We start from the raw sequence: 18,279 nt of genomic DNA on the forward strand, positions 1-18,279 counted from the left end.
AGACATGATTGAGAGGAGTACATTTTCTATATGATTTTTAATTTGATAAAAAAAAAAGAAAAAAAGGAGACCAAGAAGGACTTTGAAAATTTGGTCAAAATAGATCTCATGATAAGTAATATTGTTTAATCTTTAGTCTTAAACTAAGTAGAATGAGATTGAATGATTTATGCAATAAAATAAAATTTATTTGGTTGATCATAAATATTCTTAAAAATATTTATATAAATTTTTTGGAATTCAAAGAATAATGTGATATTTTTAATTATTTATTATATTAAATAGTCTAATAAAAATAACATGATATTTTATCACAATAAAAAAAATAATTCAGAAAATTTAGATGTTTACCTTTTCACGAGAACAATTTTTGTGAAAACTTAACTAAAAACAATTCACGAAAAAACATTTTTTTTTCCTGAAAATGTTATTTATTGAAATAGATACCGAACAGAAAACCAAAAATCTCCAGATTCCAAATTAATAAACTAAAAACTTCTCTCCAGTGAAATGTCCTTTTAAGGTAAATTAATTTGTAGATTGTGCATATTTCTAAAGTTTATTTAAACTTCTTTTTAAGTTGTTTTCTTGCCCTAGAAAAAAATTAAATAGCCTTTTTCATGATGAAATGAGTTCAAATTAAGCAGAATAAAAATATTATTCAATGCCTTTATCTAACAGATTAAACATAATTAAGAATTTCTCCAGAAAATTTTTCATGCAGTCAAAATCCTGCAAGATCCGAGTCTTTGAGTGGTCATTGGAGAGAGAATCTAATTTAAATGATCTTGAAGAGAGCAAACTTGTGTACCAGAGGCAGGGGAAGATCCTTGCTCGATTAAACACCTATCGTACTTTTTTTCTAAGAGGAAACATTTATCATCCTTGAAACTGTGCGCGTCTAGCTAGGTTTTGTCACAGTGTTTGTTAGTATACAAATCACATGCAGTATAGTAGTTATAGTTATTGTAGCCTAACAGTAGGACGTTCTATAATGAAAAATAAAGTGATCCTTGAAAAGACAAAATTAAATAAATAAAGAGACTTTTGTTGCATTAATTTCTATGTTGTACGTAGCTAGGAGATAAGCTAAAAAGGAAGCTAGATTGCAGAGGAATCGATTCAATTTCTTTTCTATATTAAAACTACATATACAGCCAGGACTCCCAAGAAATTTTTGACATGTAAACTTCGTGGAAAGTGCGGTCTAAATTAAATATATGAATAAAAAATAAAAAAAGGTGATGTAAGAATAAGCAGAATAAGTAAACAAATAAATAAAAGTTGCTCTTACTTCATTTATAAAGTTGGCCTTTGGCAAGGGTTGAAAGGAAGTTTTTATTTTTTCTTTGACAGTGACAAAGGAAGTTAAAACTAAATTAAGGGTCGATTCAATTTCATTCACATAACAAACTAAATAAAGGTTGCCGATCATTTTCCATCTTCTAACCTACGTGAATTGGTAAAAAAAAAAAAACATTTAACCATGTGAAAGGTGTAGCCTAAGTTCTTTAATATAAAGATAAAGGCGGTATAATTCCAAGGAAAAAAAAAACAAAAGAAATAAATTGACTCTTCATTTGTAGGGTCGATTACTCTGGGTAGGAGTTAAAAGAAATATTCAACTTTAGGGGCCGGAAAATGATCAATTTCATTCATATATGACAAAACTTAATACATATATAGATTGCTGTGATATATATATATATATATATTCTCCTTTTCATTTATTTTTTTAATCTAGTGGTTAAAAATGAATTACTCATTTTAGATTTGAAGAAAATGAAAAATAAGAATAAAAGAATACTCTTAAAATAATTTGATCCCTTCATCTTGTAAATTATTTTTAATTCCCTGAAGAATGACAAGAGGCTTGCGTGGAAACTGGAGCGTTCATAAGCACCACCTCTTATTACGTGGTTGCTGTTCTATGTCTGCGAGCTGAAGTAGTGGTTGTGTGCCTCAGCTCTACCGTCTCTCTTCCTTGGGAACAACTTCTGCTATATATTTGGTATCTCGTGTATGTGTCATATTGTATCTACATTACATAAATAAAAGTTAAATACGTAATACATATAATTAAAAGTCTAGTACACACAACAAAAACTATTTTTGGTTGAATAAACGACACACGAAAAAAATAAGACAAAATTAAGAACTCACAATGCGAAGAACAATGAGTAAGGGAGAAACATTTCATTCAGAGAAAGTGGGGGTGAGGAAGGGGTGTGAAGAAGAGGAATGAGAGAGAGTGGGGGTGGGAGGCAACTTGGAAGGATGAAGGTTTCTAAAAGTGAAAGGGAGGGTGTGTGAATTGAAGAAAAGCTTAGAAATATAAAACAATAAGTTAAAAAAATATATCAAATAAGTTCCTGAGATGTCAAATAAATCGATAAAGTTATTGATATTTTAGTCAATAAATATATATTAACATTATCATTTTAATCACATGTTTTTTTTTTTTTTGAAAATTTTGAACTAATGTGATTATCGATTTTTTTTTTTAAATTAAATAAGTTCTTGAAAGGGATTTTTTTTAATTTCCTTCAATTCAAGAACTAATATGACATCACTTCCAAATTCAAGAACTAATGTGACCGTTTACTCATAAAATAACTAACAAATGAGGAGTGTGAAAAGAAATTAAGAAAGTATGAATAGGAGGAGGACCATTGCTCCACCACTCCAATCCAAACCATACCCAAAGCCCAAAGCACATTTAACTGTAACACAGCCCATTAGAAAACTTTGAAATCGACCATATGTATTTTTATACGAACCACGCGTATACAGTTTCGTATCCGTGCAGAACAGAAAGGGAAAAAGAGGCCATTCGCAGGTTTGGTCTATGATCATCACAGACCTCTACTTTCTCTGTACCGTTAGCGAACGCATAGTTTCGGCGCTGCGATTTCGAAATCCGATTTCGATCGCATTCGATTTTCGTGGATTCATAGCTGATTGGTACTTCCTTCAATTTTTCATTGTTATTTGTTTAGGATGAGAAAAACAACTTCACTGTTGATTTCATTTTCATTCGTATAAGAAACTTTGAGTTTTCCGATTAGGAATTAGTTGATACGAGCACCGAGAAGCTTTTATATCGATTTACTATTCGTAGATTCATAGCTGAATGGTACTTCCTTTGAATTTCATTGATATATGTTTAGGACGGGTAAAACTAGTTAATTGTTGATTTGATTTTGTTTGTATTAGGAAGTTTGAGTTTTGCTATTAGGAAATTAGTTGAAATGAGCACCGAAAAGTTTGATATCGTTTTACTATAGTAATTATTCTTGTGGACCGAGTTAAAAATTGGCGTTTTACGATCTTCCTGAGAGTTAGTCTAGCTGATCCCCGGGGTTAGTTTCGGTTTTGAATTTGTGATTTTTTTTTTTTGAGTTTCTGCTAGCATAATTTGTCCGTCTTGTAGGAATTTCTTCCTCAGCGGACAACAGTTGGCACCTTGAAAAAGAATCGAACTCAATTTTTATTTTGCTATAGTAATGGTGCAAATTAGCATGTGCTTCCTTGGCAGCAAGTTGTCAATGTGATGGTCCTTTGAGTGATGTGTTTCCTCCGGGAAAAAAGGATTAAATGTACTTTATATGATATGAAATAGCATGCAGTGGATTAGTATACTTTGGTGCTGTCTTTGTTCATTCACTGTGAGGCATTTCCCTGATCTTTAGTTGATTATAAGATTGTTCAGTAACTTTTGCATGTTAAATTTCCCAGTTGCTTTCAATTAATTTTGTCATTCAGTTGTGCTTGGGTATAATAATTAGCTTAAGGTAAAGGTATATACTCAGCACATCTTGATTTGCATGCTGAATATTTATTATGATAGTATTTTTTGCATTTAGATAGGTCAACAATAGCATGATATTTAAGATTTTAATATGCTGATGTGGCCTGCATATTGAGATGCTCAATTTATTTTTGAGAATTATGTAAAATGTTTTTTTTTTAAATTGATCTTGTTATCTTTGTTTGGTGATATCCTTTCTTGGTTCTATTTTTCATGATAACAAGTTTTATGTGCAAATCTGATTTTTTTTTCTCTCTTACTTGCAGGATGTGAGCATTTCAGGTTTCTTCAGAATCATTCTATTTGAGCATTGCAATGAAGTTGTAGAAGATAATCCATACACAACAGATACTCAGAATTCAACAATGAAGCGTTATGTTTACATTGATGATGATGAATCATCTCACGATATTTACTGTGATAATCGTATATCAAACAGAAAATATACTGTATTAAACTTTCTTCCAAAAAATTTATGGGAACAGTTCAGGTAATCTTTCTACTGATGCTGCTCATTTGCTCATTATTTTTTTTTATGGGTGTCATGATATTTGATGGACATGCATGTGCAATTTGCACACCCTCAGGGTTGTACAGTGTGATCTCCTCCTATATCTTTGATATTGAATAACAAAGTTTTGGCTTCAAGGAGGAGAATTTTATTTTGTTGAATCTTTTGTGTGATTTCATAGTTTTTAAACTTGCATCATATAAAGCACTAGAAAGGGAGAGTTCAGAGGATTAGAGGATCATGCAATTAATGTGGAGGATCCAAACAGTTATAATTTGGCATTCGTGTAACTCATCCTATATTCTTTTATTCTTCAAGCTTCCTTAAGTGTTATGAATGACCAAGGCACCTATATTTCTATTAAACAGAATGAGTTTTTCCTGCGGGTTAAACTTTCATGTTCATTTTCTAATTAAACATAAATTTCGTTAATCCATCTGATTTTACCCCTTTTTTCAGCCGGTTCATGAATCAGTACTTTTTGCTGATAGCTTGCCTGCAGTTATGGCCTCTCATTACTCCGGTAAATCCTGTCAGTACATGGGGTCCTCTTATCTTTATTTTTGCTGTCTCTGCATCAAAAGAGGCATGGGATGATTACAATAGATATCTTTCAGACAATAAAGCAAATGAGAAGGAAGTCTGGGTTGTCAAGAAGGGCATCAAGAAACATGTATGAAGCATATTTAATTTTCTTTAATATATTTATATTGTGTTTTTTAGGAGTTGAGAACAGAATAACCAAACAGTAAAAAATGTAAGGAAAGATTTTAACTTACAGTTTCCCGCCGTTGATCATCATTTCAATAACTATACATCATTTTGACATTTATCGTTTACACATGAGTATAATCTGTTTATCTTTTCAAGATATTGTTACTCTTTCATTTGAGTTGATGGTTTTAACTTCAATCAAAATCATATACATAAGATATGAGATATCTGTTTGGGGTTTTTGAAATTTTGAAACATCAGGATATTGTTTATAGGTATACTTTTGTGTCTGCTACCAGTTTAATTATGCATACTTGTATATATTTTCTCAAACTTTATGTTCTCCCTGTTCCTGTTTTGTTTTTGTTTTTCCATCCCCATTTTTATTCAAAAAGGTCAAAGACTAGTGCATATTTGGTTGGTCCGTCCTTTCCTGTAATGATTAATTGCATATTAACCTTTTAATGTTCTATACATATACTGCACAATAAAACTTAACTTTTTGTTAAAATAGGAGAAAACAGAGGGATAGTTGAGTGAAGTCCGTGTATCACAGTACACAGTGGATGTGTGTTTATATAGGTTGATTACATTAATTACACATAAATAGAGGATTTTTTGTTTCCTCTAAATCAAAGATTATGTTCCTATAAACCGCAATTATTAATAGAGTCAGGATATTAATTCTGATTTTCATCACTTTTATTGTTTAAGAAATACATGGACTATAAAAAGGTTAGTGGTCTAACATAGATATGGGATGCTTACCACTGTTTCTTCATTCTAATTAATGGGGCCATAAGCAACAATGATTGACTGCATCCCTCACCCAACTACAGATGATTTGATCTCTAGCATGCATCTTTTAGTCAATGTATGTACTTGTTGCCAATCCTGATGTTTGAGCACATTTGCCCGCAACGAATTTATTTACCTGTAAGAACCAATGGTCATGTTTATCTATAAGAGGAATACTCCTTAGACCACCTGCTTGAAGGATCAATTTATATGGAATGGTGATTCTAATTAGACATATGGCCAAAAACCTGTGTGTGCCATTTAGGGTCTCTTTGTTTAAAGCCTATTTAGATAAAAAAAAGTGCTTTATCAATTAAAAATTATTTCTAAAAAATTATGATAATTAGATAAGTTGGAAAAAAGGAAAAACCATAAAAGTTGTTTTAGCTTAGAAGCTAATATAGTAGCTTCTGAAAATAAAATCTTTACAAAAGGCTATATCATAAAAGCGCTTTTTTTCCAAAGCTGAATAGACTTCAAGCTTCTACTTCTTATCTCACATACAACTTGGTCTGTATTATGTGTTGTAGGTAGGAATAGTCACACAAGCTTTATCATTTAAAATTATATGGTGTGCTCTTCTATATCTGTAAATCTAATGATTTTTTCTGGGTGGGGGTGATTGCCTTGGTGATATTGCAGATCCAAGCCCAGGATATTCATGTAGGTAATATAGTATGGCTACGTGAAAATGATGAAGTGCCTTGTGACCTTGTTTTGATTGGCACCTCTGATCCTCAAGGAGTTTGCTATATAGAGGTAATTATGTCGTGAAACATGCTAAAACTGGTCTTCTCTCTCTGCAGCATTGCAGGGAAATTGGAATGTCATTCCACTATTCTTCTCTTTTTCTCTCATTTGGGGCAGACATTTCATTATATACATTTTAAGGACCTTATGATATGACATGTTATTCAGACAGCTGCGCTGGATGGGGAAACTGATCTAAAGACACGAGTCATACCTTCTGCTTGCGTGGGAATCGATGTTGATCTATTGCACAAAATTAAGGCAAGATCTTATCTAAAGTAACTATGCTTGGTAGAATTTTAGAAGTTTATCAAGAGTTAATTATATAGGTCAACTACTTAATTTCTCTATTCTCTCTGTGTGTATGTGTGTGTCTCTAGGGTGTTATTGAGTGTCCCTATCCAGATAAAGACATCAGGAGATTTGATGCAAACATGCGGCTGTTTCCCCCATTTATTGATAATGATATATGCCCTTTAACCATTAAAAACACCATTCTTCAGTCATGTTACTTGAGAAACACTGAATGGGCATGTGGAGTGGCTGTGTATACAGGCAAGTCCATGCATATGATGTATTTAATTCTTGGAACTGTGTATACTTTTTCATCAACACTTAAATTTTGTATCTGGAATGTGTTGTATTTCTTCAGGCAATGAAACCAAAATGGGCATGTGTAGAGGTATACCAGAACCAAAGCTCACTGCTATGGATGCCATGATTGACAAGTTGACTGGTGCTATATTTATATTCCAAATTGTTGTTGTTCTGGTTCTTGGGATAGCGGGTAATGTTTGGAAGGATACAGAAGCTAAGAAGGTATGTGATAGTTTCTGAACATAAGATTCATATGCACTGATAATTGTATAAAATTTTATTTTATACCTATCAGGATATGTTTACTCGTCATTATTATTTTTGTTTTGCTATATTGTCCTTTCATTTACTTGTGCTTCCATGGAAGGAGCATGCACCCCTTGCAATTTTGATTTTGTTTCTGCCAAGAGCAGGCCGACTTGGCTTGTTGCTTCCTTTGGGTTTCATGTGGTGGAGTGTAAATTGTACTCTTAATAAGTAGGCCTTTATTTTATTTTAGGAGATAATCCTCGTGATCTTTTAGTCCCTATTTCAATGGATGCTCAGGCATGCTGTTTTTTTTCTTTTCTTAGAATGACCACTAGTGTTGTAATTTCTCGTGTCATCTTGCTATTATATCATTAAAGATTTTTTTTCTCAATCTTCTTTTAGACTTTTGCCTTGTTTTGATGCCTTATCTTTTATCATTCTATTGAAGTTTCCATGTTTTGTGATGTGATCTTCAAGATGCATGTAGGTAGATCCTCATTTTTGTTTGTTTTTCACAGCTATGGTATGTTCTTTACCCTCATGAAGGTCCCTGGTATGAACTGTTGGTCATTCCTTTGCGATTTGAGCTTCTTTGTTCCATCATGATACCCATTTCAATTAAGGTGAGCTGGCATTAAAGGTTTGGCATTATATACATTAATGATTATTGATACAACATGCTTGTCATTTAGATAACAGTCATAGCATAGAAAGCAGAGTTTTAGTCCTTTGAGAGAGCATTCATGAAAATATCAGTAGAAGTTTATGATTTTGGACTGATAATCATATGTAAATATTTTGTGGGTGACCATTTCTAAAGTTGATACAGCATTACAGCCAACTGTTCCATCTCTGTCAGGTTTCTCTGGATTTGGTGAAGAGCTTGTATGCAAAATTTATTGACTGGGACCATCAAATGATTGACCTAGAGACTAGTATTCCATCCCATGCAACAAAGTGAGTGACTGAAGGATCCTGATTAATAACTACTTTGAGGATCTTGTACATCGGCACACTTTTTTATTTATTATTATTAATGATGTTTGTTATATTTGACAGTACCGCGATAAGTGAGGACCTGGGACAAGTTGAGTACATTTTGACCGACAAAACAGGCACCCTCACAGAGAATAAGATGATATTTAGAAGATGTTGTATTAGTGGCAATTTCTATGGAAATGAGAATGGAGATGCATTGAAAGGTCTGGTTGGTTGGGGGAATTCTTTCTTGTTGCCTTGTTAACATGTAATAGTCGTACTAAAACTTTTCCCTTAACTGGACAGTGTGCTGGAATTTACAACCTTGCATCCAGATATCAAATTTCTGAGTTGATATATTTAAAATTTCTTGAATAAGTTGGCTTCTTGTGTTGAGTGTGTATTGTATCTTAGGCGTGACCAACACCATTGATCTTGTGAACTTGATAATCTGAGAAAAGATGTTGTATTAGTGGCAATTATGATGTTGTGATATGCCAAAAAAAAAGGATTATGTATTTTGATTCCTTCAACAACAATACTGAAGGGTACAGTTACATACTAAATAAATTGAAAAGGCAGTTGACACTTATTTCGTTCTAGCATAACAAAATTGTGTTTGATGGTTTTTCTCAAAGTCTTTAATCAAGGCAACCTACTTTCATACTCAAGGTATTCAGAACTCCAATGGTTTCCCTGATTCACTTAGTTTAAGAAATCTTAATTTTCTTTTTTAAGACATGTACTTTTTTTTTGAAATAGAAGACTTAGTTTCTCAACTAATAGGCATTAATAACATTCGACATGAAAAGATGGAACAGCCATTTCTTTTCATTGGAAGATACCTCTGGTACATAATGTGAATGTATGGGAGAAAGTGTAAAATTTGAAGATTGTCTGCATTAGTACATGAAGAACTTGAAATGATTCATATTTATTTATGAACACGAGGGAATTCACTTCCATTCCTTATTTTCTCCCTTGTATTGTTTATGCATACACTCAATTGACTTTTTTGTTTAATCTCACTGACTGTTTTGTGAAGATATATTTTCTTTTGTAATTGTAATTGATTGCAAGTTTCACCACCTGAATAACTACATCTTGTGATGTGCAGATGTAGAGCTTCTTAATGCTGTTTCCAGTGGTTCTTCTGATGTTGTACGATTTCTTACAGTTATGGCAATATGTAATACTGTCATACCTACACAAAGGTGATTCTGCCTTTATCCTTGCTAGGACACTGGATATGACAACTGTTAAGACTAACATATTTCTTGGTATATTTTTAGTAAGCCCTTAATAGTAACAGTAATTAATTTGTAATTGTTTTCTTGTACTGCCATACTTAGCAAAACTGGAGATATCTTGTATAAGGCGCAGTCTCAGGATGAGGATGCCCTTGTTCATGCTGCTGCTCGATTGCATATGGTTTACTTTAATAAGAGTGGAAATATTCTTGGTACTGTGCTTGCTGTTACTTTTGAAAGCATAATTGACTAATTGGTTACTTGAATTCATATAATATTTTTCTTTAATATTTCAGAAGTCAAGTTCAACACTTCAATACTTCAGTATGAAGTCCTGGAAACCTTAGAGTTCACCTCTGATAGGAAAAGAATGTCAGTAGTGTTAAAAGATTGCCAAAATGGAAAGATCCTTCTCTTGTCGAAAGGAGCAGATGAGGCTATTCTTCCATATGCCCATGCTGGTAAGATTATTTATGTTTCCTGTTTATTTGTATTTTAGGATATTAAAAAAATATTTACATGGGGATTTTCTTTCAATTCATGTTTTTCATTTCTTGACCGCTTGTACCTTATCTTCCTGATTCCTTGTACTCTCTTTTCTTCGTATGAATATGGCCTGCTAGTGACTCAGAGTCAGAGTAGAGTATAGTGATTTCAGATGAGTAGGAAGTGTTATATCAAGATTAATTAATTAGTCATGCACTATTGCTACAACAATTTTCTTGTTATAATCCTTGAAAATTTTGGTGCTAAAATGTTGTCCATTCTTTTAGTTTTTTTCCCTTTTTTTTAACTATTCCTTTCTTTTACTCAGACCTATTTGCATGGATTGGAACTAACCTTTCAAATTTGATCTAACCAAAATTGATCATATGATTTACAAGCCCCCGAGCCAAAGACATGCCTCTTGGTTCTCGTCAACTGTACTCTCAAAACATAGTCCCCACTTATTCCCCCCCCCCCCCTCTCCTGTATTAGATACGATCTCCTTTTCTCTTTCTATAACTAACTCCTGCCTCCCCCAATAGTAATTCCCATAAAGTGGTGCTAGCCTTTAGGCACTTAGGCCTTTGCCCTCCTGGTGTAGACCTTAAGTGGTTTCTCAATTGTAATCTATCCAAGAACCATAGGAAACAGGCATCAATCTCATGATAAATAACATTGCTGAAACTTTGGTCTTTAATTGAGTCGAATGATGTTGCATGATCTATGAAGCTGACCTCACCTAGTGGGATAAGGCTTTGTTATCAAGTGGGAAGTGTCCTCACATGTTATAATGAGAACGAAAAATCTTACACATACATGGATCATGGATGGTTAAAATTGATTTTATTCAATTTTAATCTTGACCATTCATATATAGTTATGTGGTTAAGATTTATTGATCTCATTCTAGTAAACACATGCACATAATGCTAACCAATTATTATTTAGGTTGGATTATGATATTGGGTTTTATCATAAAACATTGCTTTCATGAAGTTGGTTTTCTCCAAAGTGATTAGGATAGTTTGTCTGGTAAAAGGGCCAAAACCTAACTGAACCCAGACTTTAAATGCTCTGATGCATGCATTTGTTGAACAGTTATTTAGTTGTATGTTTGACACCATTGCTTACTGCAGGGAAGCAGACCCGACATTTCATTGAAGCTGTGGAGCAATATGCTCACTTGGGATTACGTACATTATGTTTGGCTTGGCGTGAGTTAAAGAGAGATGAATATCGAGAATGGTCTTTGATGTTTAAAGAGGCCAGTAGCACTTTGGTTGATAGGGAGGTAAAGGGCACTCTTATTGTCAATTTTATGTACTTTAACTCAAAAACTCTCTTTCTCAGTTTATTTATGTTTGACAGTGGAGAGTGGCTGAGGTCTGTCAAAGAGTAGAACATGACTTGGAAATTCTTGGTGTAACAGCAATAGAGGATCGTTTACAGGTGAATATTAGCTGTACTTGCTGATAGCAATGTAACATATAGATATCCCTGCAATTTTACTGAATCGCTGTGTACATTAGATAGAAAGGAAAAATTAAAGAAAGAATTTCACTTGTGATTTTATATGATGATCATTATCATTTTTTTGGTACCTCTTAGGATGGAGTGCCTGAAACGATCAAAACACTAAGAAAAGCTGGAATAAATTTTTGGATGCTAACTGGAGACAAGCAGAATACTGCAATACAAATTGCTCTGTCATGTAATTTTATTTCACCAGGTGATTCAGATTTGAGACATGTAGCATATTGTAGTTTTCTTGTATGTATGTATGTATGTCATGGAGAATCTCATTTGGGTAGGGCTGCCCCCTACAAAGATGGAAGTTTGCCTTGACTGATGAGTTTCTTTCATTTGTTTACCCTGTCTATTTTGACCCATAGGATATGCACTTTCTACTTCGTGTTGGTAATTCTTATCTGTGTTATTTTTTGAAGGGATGATTTTAATGTTAAAAATGGACAAATACAAGATTTTGAGGCTTTTCTTATTTTTTGGTTTCAAATGTCAGTAAAAAATTCCAGTGAGATATTGAAATTTTGAAGAATCTATTCTAGGGTATGACCATGGTGGTTTATGCTGCATTAAATATTATAAAACATTTTTTCTAGAAGTCCATTCAGGATGCTTTAAAATGCGCAGCATCTGGTTCACAGCTTGGGCTGCCAGCATAAAGAAGACTACTTTTTGAACTTTAACCTAACTAAATGTTGTGCATATAATCCTGTTTTCGAATAGCTTGGGTATGTGCTTGTTCACAACTTGCTTTAAATTTTATTGTTTGATTAGTGTTATGCATCCTTCATTGGAAGGTTATTAATTTGTTATGGTAATAACTGGAGAGCTTTTATCCTTACAATTCCCTCCTTCCAAAACTAATAGAACCAAAGGGACAGCTTCTATTAATTGATGGCAAAACAGAGGAGGAGGTTTGTAGGAGTTTAGAGAGAGTGCTCCGTACTATGCGGATAACTACCTCAGAACCCAAGGTACTGCTTATAAATTTCTGTATCAATTTAGAATTCACTGATTCTGTTTTTCTTGAGCATTCTGGATTTTGTATTTCGTGGTTATATTTTGGAGGATATCTTATTATTTGCTCTTGTACCTTTTTACCCTTTCTCTTTAGTAAATTTCTTTTCATATCTAAAATAAAACAAAATCTAGTGATAGGCCTCTTGTACAGATACATTGGGTGTTTTGACTAGGACATTTTTTTAGCAAACACGTATTCAGATCAAGATGATTTGAAAGGTTTTGGAGTTTATCTGATCATTCTTCTCTCAAACAGGATGTGGCTTTTGTTGTTGATGGCTGGGCACTTGAGATTGCACTTACCCACTATCGTAAAGCTTTCACTGAGCTGGCAGTTTTGTCAAGGACTGCTATATGTTGTCGTGTGACACCATCACAAAAAGCACAGGTATTTTTTTTACCATTTTATCTGCATACGGTAACATGTTTGCCTTCTGTTGTTTTATGAAGCTATGCTTTACATTCCTTTCATTTTTAGTTGTCATCCTTTTTTTATACTAGGCTTGTGCTAACTTAGTTCCTTTTAATTAACTTATTGCAAGAAGAAGGGGCCAATAAGACCAACATCTTATGTTTTTCCCTAACTGGAACATATTACTGCTGTTTGTATTATTTCTTCTCTAATTTATCAGAAAATAATAGCACTGATTTGTCTTGTATACCTTTACTTGTTGCAGCTTGTACAGATCTTAAAATCATGTGATTATAGAACATTGGCTATTGGTGATGGTGGGAATGATGTAAGGATGATACAACAAGCTGATATTGGTGTGGGCATCAGCGGCAGGGAAGGATTGCAGGCAGCAAGAGCAGCTGATTATAGTATTGGAAGTAAGCCTTTTCATTTTTTTTTTGCTCAGCAAAAATAGATAATTATATTATATGCAGAGTACCAGGGGTACTGAAAATACATATGTTGAAGGGATACACAGCTGGACCCTAATACTTTCCTAAGGTTCATATTAAGGACCAGCAAAGCCCAATCCTAGGATTACACCAGACATGCGTCTACTACAGAGAATCCTAGCAACTACCCTCCTGTCCTATTTACCCAAAGGTTTCTCTCAGCTGAGAGGACCACTGATTGTAGTGCAGTGTAAAATCTTTCTCCATGGCCCTCAGCCATGACCATAGTAGGAGAAGTGCATCATCCAGCACTTTACTTGTGATGAAGGTCTGGTTCTCAAATACTGTTTTATTTCTGTGATGCCATATGGTCCATGTGAGGGCTACCCACCAGCACTTCCATCTTGTAGCCTTGGTACCACCAGCGTTCCCAATGGTGTGCTGCCGAAAGTGTTCCTTCGGGTTATGTGGGAAAGCAGCCTTTGTTTTCACCCAGGATAATGATTCCCACCAGAGGGGGATTGTTTTGCTGCAGTTGAAGAAAAGGTGTGCTGCATTCTCCTCCATATTATTGCACAGTGGGCACCTCGAGTCTGTTAATTCCACTTGTCTCCTTCTCAGGTTAGCCTTTGTTGGTAACCTGTCTCTAATGAGTCTCCATGCAAACGTCGCTGCTTTAGGTGGTATCCTAAGTTTCCACAGTTCCACAAAAGGCCCGTCATCTGTCTCCCCCCTTTTTGCCTCCAGCAGTATGTCATATGCTGATTTTGTCGAATAATTTCCACTCGGATCAGCCTTCCAAACCCATGAATCTGCTCCTTGCTGCTGTATTGTTAGCACTGCAGTTTCCACTCGGATCAGCCTTTCAAACCCATGAATTCTGCCGCCATTGTAGCTTCATTGTCAAATAGGTTTCTCCTCCAACTAAAGTTCCATTCCCATCCTTCATCATTGTGACTCCCCATAAGGCTGATTGTTTGCTGTTGTTGATTGGAAATTTGGTACAGACTGGCATATTTTACCATTAATGGTCTATCGTCAACTTTCCATGTGTCTTCCCAGAATTTGATCTTGTCTCCGCAGCCCACCCTCCATTCTATTTGCCTTTTGAGTGCTATTGTCTGTTGTTGTTGATTAAGCAGCTGAAGATCCTTCCACCAGTGTGAATGGTAACTGCTTCTTCTATGGCCATCTAAATTTCTCCACCCACCATACTCAGAGAGTAATATTCTGGTCCACAGCTCTCCATTGTGTTGAAATATTTCCCATCTCCACTTTCCTAGTAATGCTGTGTTGAACATCCGCTGGTCTTTTATGCCTAAACCTCCTTTGTCTTTTGGGAGACATACGGTTTCCCAATTGACCCGCGCAATTTTCTTTTGCTCCGAACCACCGCCCCATAGGAATCTACATTGAATGTTGACTAGCTTCTCTATTATTTTTTGGGGAACCCTGAAAAATGAAAAGAAATAAATTGGAAGCGCTGTTAGGACTGCATTTATAAGCCTTTTTATGCTCTTTGCAGTTGCAATCATGATGTGTATGCTAGTTCTTTTACACGGTTGTCTAAGTACATTCTGTTTCTCCCATTTGAATTTGTCAGATATTTCTCACATATAGTTCAATTTCTGATGCTGGTCTGTATCTAAACCTTTATAATTAACTTTTGCTTGTTATTTCTTAACCATAATTTGTTTAACCACTCTTCTGGAAGTTAAATCTTTTTCAGTGGTTGGAATTATACAAGGCAGATTGGTGTCTCTCATTGTTTCATTAGTTGCTTATGACTGCAAAATTTCATGTTTCTGATGTTATGGTTGTTCTGTTAATTTTCAGAGTTTAGATTCCTGAAGAGATTAATTCTGGTCCATGGCCGCTACTCTTACAACCGTACAGCATTTCTTTCTCAATATTCATTCTATAAGTCCCTACTGATATGCTTCATCCAAATCCTGTGAGTTTCATTGAACAATGGCTTTCATTTTTCTTTACCTGATACGCAGTAAATTATTTTGAAATTAGGTGCCCCTGCCGGAAAGGCTTGGGTAGCTGTTTACCATAAATTACACAAACACCCACACGTAGCCCAGAAAAGAAAAAAAGAAGGAAAACAATGTCTGTTGCTTTTCCTTTCTCTTTATTCTTCTGTGTTTATTGTTAATGATTATGAATGTTCTAATGCTAGATAGGCATTCCAATTTCTTTATATAGATCTATTCTAAAAATTTTAAGGTACTGATGGTTGCCTTTTCAGTTTTTCATTTATTTCAGGTGTCTCTGGAACTAGCCTCTTCAATTCTGTTAGCTTGATGGCTTATAATGTTTTCTATACTAGTGTTCCTGTTCTAGTCAGTGTGCTTGACAAAGATCTTAGTGAGAAAACTGTGATGCAGCATCCTCAAATTTTATTTTATTGCCAAGCAGGAAGGTTTGTAATTATGCTGCTATTAGCCTTGCTGTTTAAATGCCATAAAGTCATCTAATTACAAATATTGGAACAGGCTTCTAAATCCTAGTACATTTGCTGGATGGTTTGGGCGATCTCTCTTCCATGTAAGTGTTGTTTGTGAGTGTAGTTTTGGCATATTTATATTGATATTAACCAATTATTTATAAATTACTCAGATGATGAGTTCATAGGAAGCTCATCATCATGAATAATGACTGACGTGTTCCTCCTGAAAAAAAAGGCATCTTTAAGTTATATGGTGTAAATCAATTATTTAGTTCCATTCCATGAACTTTTTATATTTGCCTGTTAATTTCTCATTGGTATTGATTGTAATTTGCAGGCAATAGTTGTATTTGTGATAAGCATACATGCCTACGCTTATGATAAAAGTGAAATGGAGGAGGTTTCAATGGTTGCACTTTCCGGGTGTATATGGATACAGGCTTTTGTAGTAACAATGGAGACCAAGTAAGCTCTAATATTAGTAGCTATTGATGCAACTGTTACTTTTACTTTTAGTTAGTTATGAATTTAAAGAACTACCTGGTTCATACTGTTTCCGTTTTTAATAAAAAAGAGTTTTCTTTTTTTATTTTGGGGGGGGGGGGGGGGGGGGGTGGGGGGTGGGGGAGGGTGTGGGGGATTTCTGTTTTTTTCTTGGTTGCAATTGTTATTTGGTTGACATGGAAATTAGGAAAAGAGTCATTTTAGTTTGAAAGCATTTGCTTCAACCTGCTGGGGAAGTTTCTCTGGTTTGATTACCTGATCATTTTTTATGCAGTTCCTTTACTATATTGCAATATATGGCTATATGGGGTAATTTGGCTGCCTTTTATGTCATCAACTGGATCTTCAGCGCACTTCCTTCATCGGGGATGTATACAATTATGTTTCGGTTGTGTCGACAACCGTCATATTGGATAGCAATTTTTGTGAGTAGCTTTTTAACTCTTGCACTTGATGGAGTTCTTCACTATCAATTTCCTCTCACTTTCTACTTTCATCAGGGTCCAGGGATGCATCCAAGATTTTTTTGTTTTTTATTTTTGTAAATTCTTTAAAATTGGGAACAACATTAAAAAAAATTATTTTGTAATTTCCAGTAAAACAACTAAAATATAAACAAATCAAACACAACCCTGTTATTTCCTTATTTTCCTTTCCCATGTTAGATCATGAGGTTGACACAATCTACTAGAATCTTGTCTCAAATCCTTGTACTCAATCCATATACATTGTGTTCCTTTTTTTTTCCTGATAAAATTTAAATGTTTCTTTACCTCCTCTGAAATAAATCAACATACATTTTCTTTTTGCTAAAAATGCGTTGAGTATTCTTTGATGGAAACCATTATTCCATACAGCTCATGGTTGCGGCGGGGATGGGTCCAATTCTAGCCATCAAGTACTTCCGATATACATATAGACCGAGCAAAATCAATGCACTTCAACAAGCTGAACGTCTGGGTGGGCCTATTTTGTCTCTTGGCACCATTGAGCCTCAGCTGAGATCTGTAGAGAAAGATGTTTCTACCCTGTCAATAACACAACCCAAAACCAGAAATCCTGTGTATGAACCTCTGTTATCAGATTCTCCAAATGCCACCAGAAGATCTTTTGGAGCAGGAACACCATTTGATTTTTTCCAGTCACAATCAAGATTATCACTGTCTAGCTACACTCGAAATTGCAAGGACAACTGAGATTAAGGAGCAATTGGAAGAGCTCCAGATGCAGCATCTTAGTTGTATATCCTTTTTTTTTTATCAAAACTAACAGTACAATGTTAGTTCCGTGTATACTAATGTTATATAAAGTGCCATAAGATAACTGGTTATATAAAGCCAAAAGAAAATGAATTTTCACGATTTTATAGATTATTTGATTAACTTGATATTATTTTTGTTTTCCAACTTCTGGTTGGAGACATTTGATTTTTTCCCCCTTTGCAACACCTTCACCTTATAATGTTCTCCAGTTAGGGTTATATTGCATTTATTGAAGAATAATACATCTTATGGCCATTCAAGAAGAAACTGGGCAGGTGAAAGAAAGCCAAATTCTTTGTCAGTTTTCTTCCATGGAAGCATCTGGAAAACGATAATTCGTGCAGAGATGTCAACATACTAATTTGCAGATGGCAGAAGCATACAAATTTGGTGACCATTTTAAAGCTGAACAAGGGGAGAACTTAATACGTAAGGTATATGTCCCCCACCAACCGTGGTCAGATCTCTGCTGCAAATTGCATGGCAAGGTAGCGATGATAATAAGGAGTAAGTAATTCTGAAAT

The 18,279-nt window shown here is 34.5% G+C and overlaps 1 protein-coding gene across 1 annotated transcript; it reads left to right on the plus strand.

Moving 5' to 3' along the window:
- Nucleotides 1–2,787: 2,787 nt before the first annotated feature.
- On the plus strand, nt 2,788–17,923 carry LOC114374596 (phospholipid-transporting ATPase 2-like). Its single transcript, XM_028332257.1, has 25 exons — nt 2,788–2,964; nt 4,078–4,301; nt 4,782–4,995; nt 6,477–6,593; nt 6,753–6,845; nt 6,965–7,139; nt 7,237–7,403; nt 7,949–8,053; nt 8,290–8,387; nt 8,490–8,632; nt 9,526–9,622; nt 9,761–9,870; nt 9,955–10,119; nt 11,281–11,435; nt 11,513–11,593; nt 11,753–11,873; nt 12,536–12,642; nt 12,945–13,076; nt 13,366–13,519; nt 15,371–15,488; nt 15,789–15,962; nt 16,036–16,087; nt 16,327–16,454; nt 16,768–16,918; nt 17,351–17,923. Exons 2-25 carry the CDS (start codon nt 4,177–4,179, stop codon nt 17,687–17,689), a joined length of 3,321 nt encoding a protein of 1,106 aa, XP_028188058.1. The 5' UTR covers nt 2,788–2,964; nt 4,078–4,176; the 3' UTR covers nt 17,690–17,923.
- Nucleotides 17,924–18,279: the final 356 nt, after the last annotated feature.

This window comes from Glycine soja, chromosome 11 (genome assembly GCF_004193775.1).
Source record: "Glycine soja cultivar W05 chromosome 11, ASM419377v2, whole genome shotgun sequence".
In the NCBI taxonomy this organism is placed as follows: Eukaryota; Viridiplantae; Streptophyta; class Magnoliopsida; order Fabales; family Fabaceae; genus Glycine; species Glycine soja.